Genomic DNA, 1,532 nt, shown 5'->3' on the forward strand with positions numbered 1-1,532 from the left:
GCCCCCGGCCGCCCGCCGCAGTCCCCGCCCGGAGCCGCCGCAGCCGGAGCCGCCGCAGCCCGGGGCCCCGCGCAGGGCCGGGGCGCACCGCCCAGGACGCGGAGACGTCGCGGTGAGAGAAGCCCGGGCGGACGCCCCGTCCGCTCGCCCCGCTCGCTCGCCCGCTCGCCCGGCGGCGTCGGCATGGGCGGCAGCTCCACGCCCGAGGCTTAGCCGGGGGTGGATCCTCCTCCGTCCTCCCCGCCGCCGCCCCAGCTCGGACGCTCCGGACGCGTCGGGGGGACGCCCCCCCTCCTGCCGGCACCGCGTGGAGAAGAGGTGGGGGGGGACGGACGGACGGAGCGGCCGAGGCGGACGGGACCCACCGACGTGCGCCCCAGGCTCGCGCGCCTCCGCCGGGCCACCATGTCCAAGCCTTCCGACCACATCAAGCGGCCCATGAACGCCTTCATGGTGTGGTCGCGGGGCCAGCGGCGCAAGATGGCCCAGGAGAACCCCAAGATGCACAACTCGGAGATCAGCAAGCGGCTGGGCGCCGAGTGGAAGCTGCTGTCCGAGGCGGAGAAGCGGCCGTACATCGACGAGGCCAAGCGGCTGCGCGCGCAGCACATGAAGGAGCACCCGGACTACAAGTACCGGCCGCGCCGCAAGCCCAAGAACCTGCTCAAGAAGGACAGGTACGTCTTCCCGCTGCCCTACCTGGGCGACGCCGCCGACCCGCTCAAGGCGGCCGGCCTGCCCGTGGGCGCCTCCGAGGGGCTGCTCAACCTCCCCGACAAGGCGCGCGCCTTCCTGCCGCCCGCCTCGGCGGCGCCCTACTCCCTGCTGGACCCCGCGCAGTTCGGCTCCGGCGCCATCCAGAAGATGGGCGAGGCGCCCCACGCGCTGGCCGCCGCCGCCGCGGGCGCGCTGCCCTACGCCTCCACCCTGGGCTACCAGAACGGCGCCTTCAGCGGCCTGGGCTGCCCCAGCCAGCACACGCACACCCACCCGTCCCCCACCAACCCCGGCTACGTGGTCCCCTGTAACTGTACCGCCTGGTCCGCCTCCACCCTGCAGCCCCCCGTGGCTTACATCCTTTTTCCCGGCATGACCAAGACTGGCCTAGACCCCTACGCCTCCGCGCACGCCGCCGCCATGTAACCGCGCGCCCAGCGTGGCGCGGACCTGCAGGGGTGGGGTGGGGAGGTGGCCTGGACGTGTGTGAATGTGGAGGGGGGCCTGGGAGGTGAGGCTGTGGAGAGGGTCTGCACCCCATCTTCTGAGGCCTGTGTGTCAGCCCTGAACGCCCCCCCTCACCGCCCCCAGACTCTGATCCACCTCTCCACCCACCTCTTCCCCGGGGAAGGGAAAACCAGCACCCGCGCCCCTCCACTTCTTTGCAGACCCCCCCCTTCCACAAGGTGCGGCCGTGTGCCAGAAACTTGCCAACTGGATGACAAACTGACCCCTTATTCCAACTCTTCCCCCACCGCCAAGTCATTCTCCAACTGTACCCCCTTTGGACAAAAACAGCAACAACGACAACAAAA

At 71.4% G+C, this 1,532-nt stretch overlaps 1 protein-coding gene across 1 annotated transcript; it reads left to right on the forward strand.

Annotated features, from left to right (window-relative positions):
- The first annotated feature begins 405 nt into the window (after positions 1–405).
- Sox14 (SRY-box transcription factor 14) lies at positions 406–1,143 on the forward strand. The gene has a single exon (XM_090327525.1). The coding sequence runs from the start codon at positions 406–408 to the stop codon at positions 1,141–1,143; it is 738 nt and encodes a 245-aa protein (XP_090183651.1).
- The last annotated feature ends 389 nt before the right edge of the window (positions 1,144–1,532 follow it).

The sequence above is a fragment of the Megascapheus bottae genome, unplaced genomic scaffold (assembly GCF_031878675.1).
Source record: "Megascapheus bottae isolate mThoBot1 unplaced genomic scaffold, mThoBot2.hap1 HAP1_SCAFFOLD_378, whole genome shotgun sequence".
Taxonomy (NCBI): domain Eukaryota; kingdom Metazoa; phylum Chordata; class Mammalia; order Rodentia; family Geomyidae; genus Megascapheus; species Megascapheus bottae.

What these genes read in the sequence shown, in the direction of transcription:
- Sox14 (XM_090327525.1), top strand. Translation starts at nt 406, where the DNA reads ATGTCCAAGCCTTCCGACCACATCAAGCGGCCCATGAACGCCTTCATG.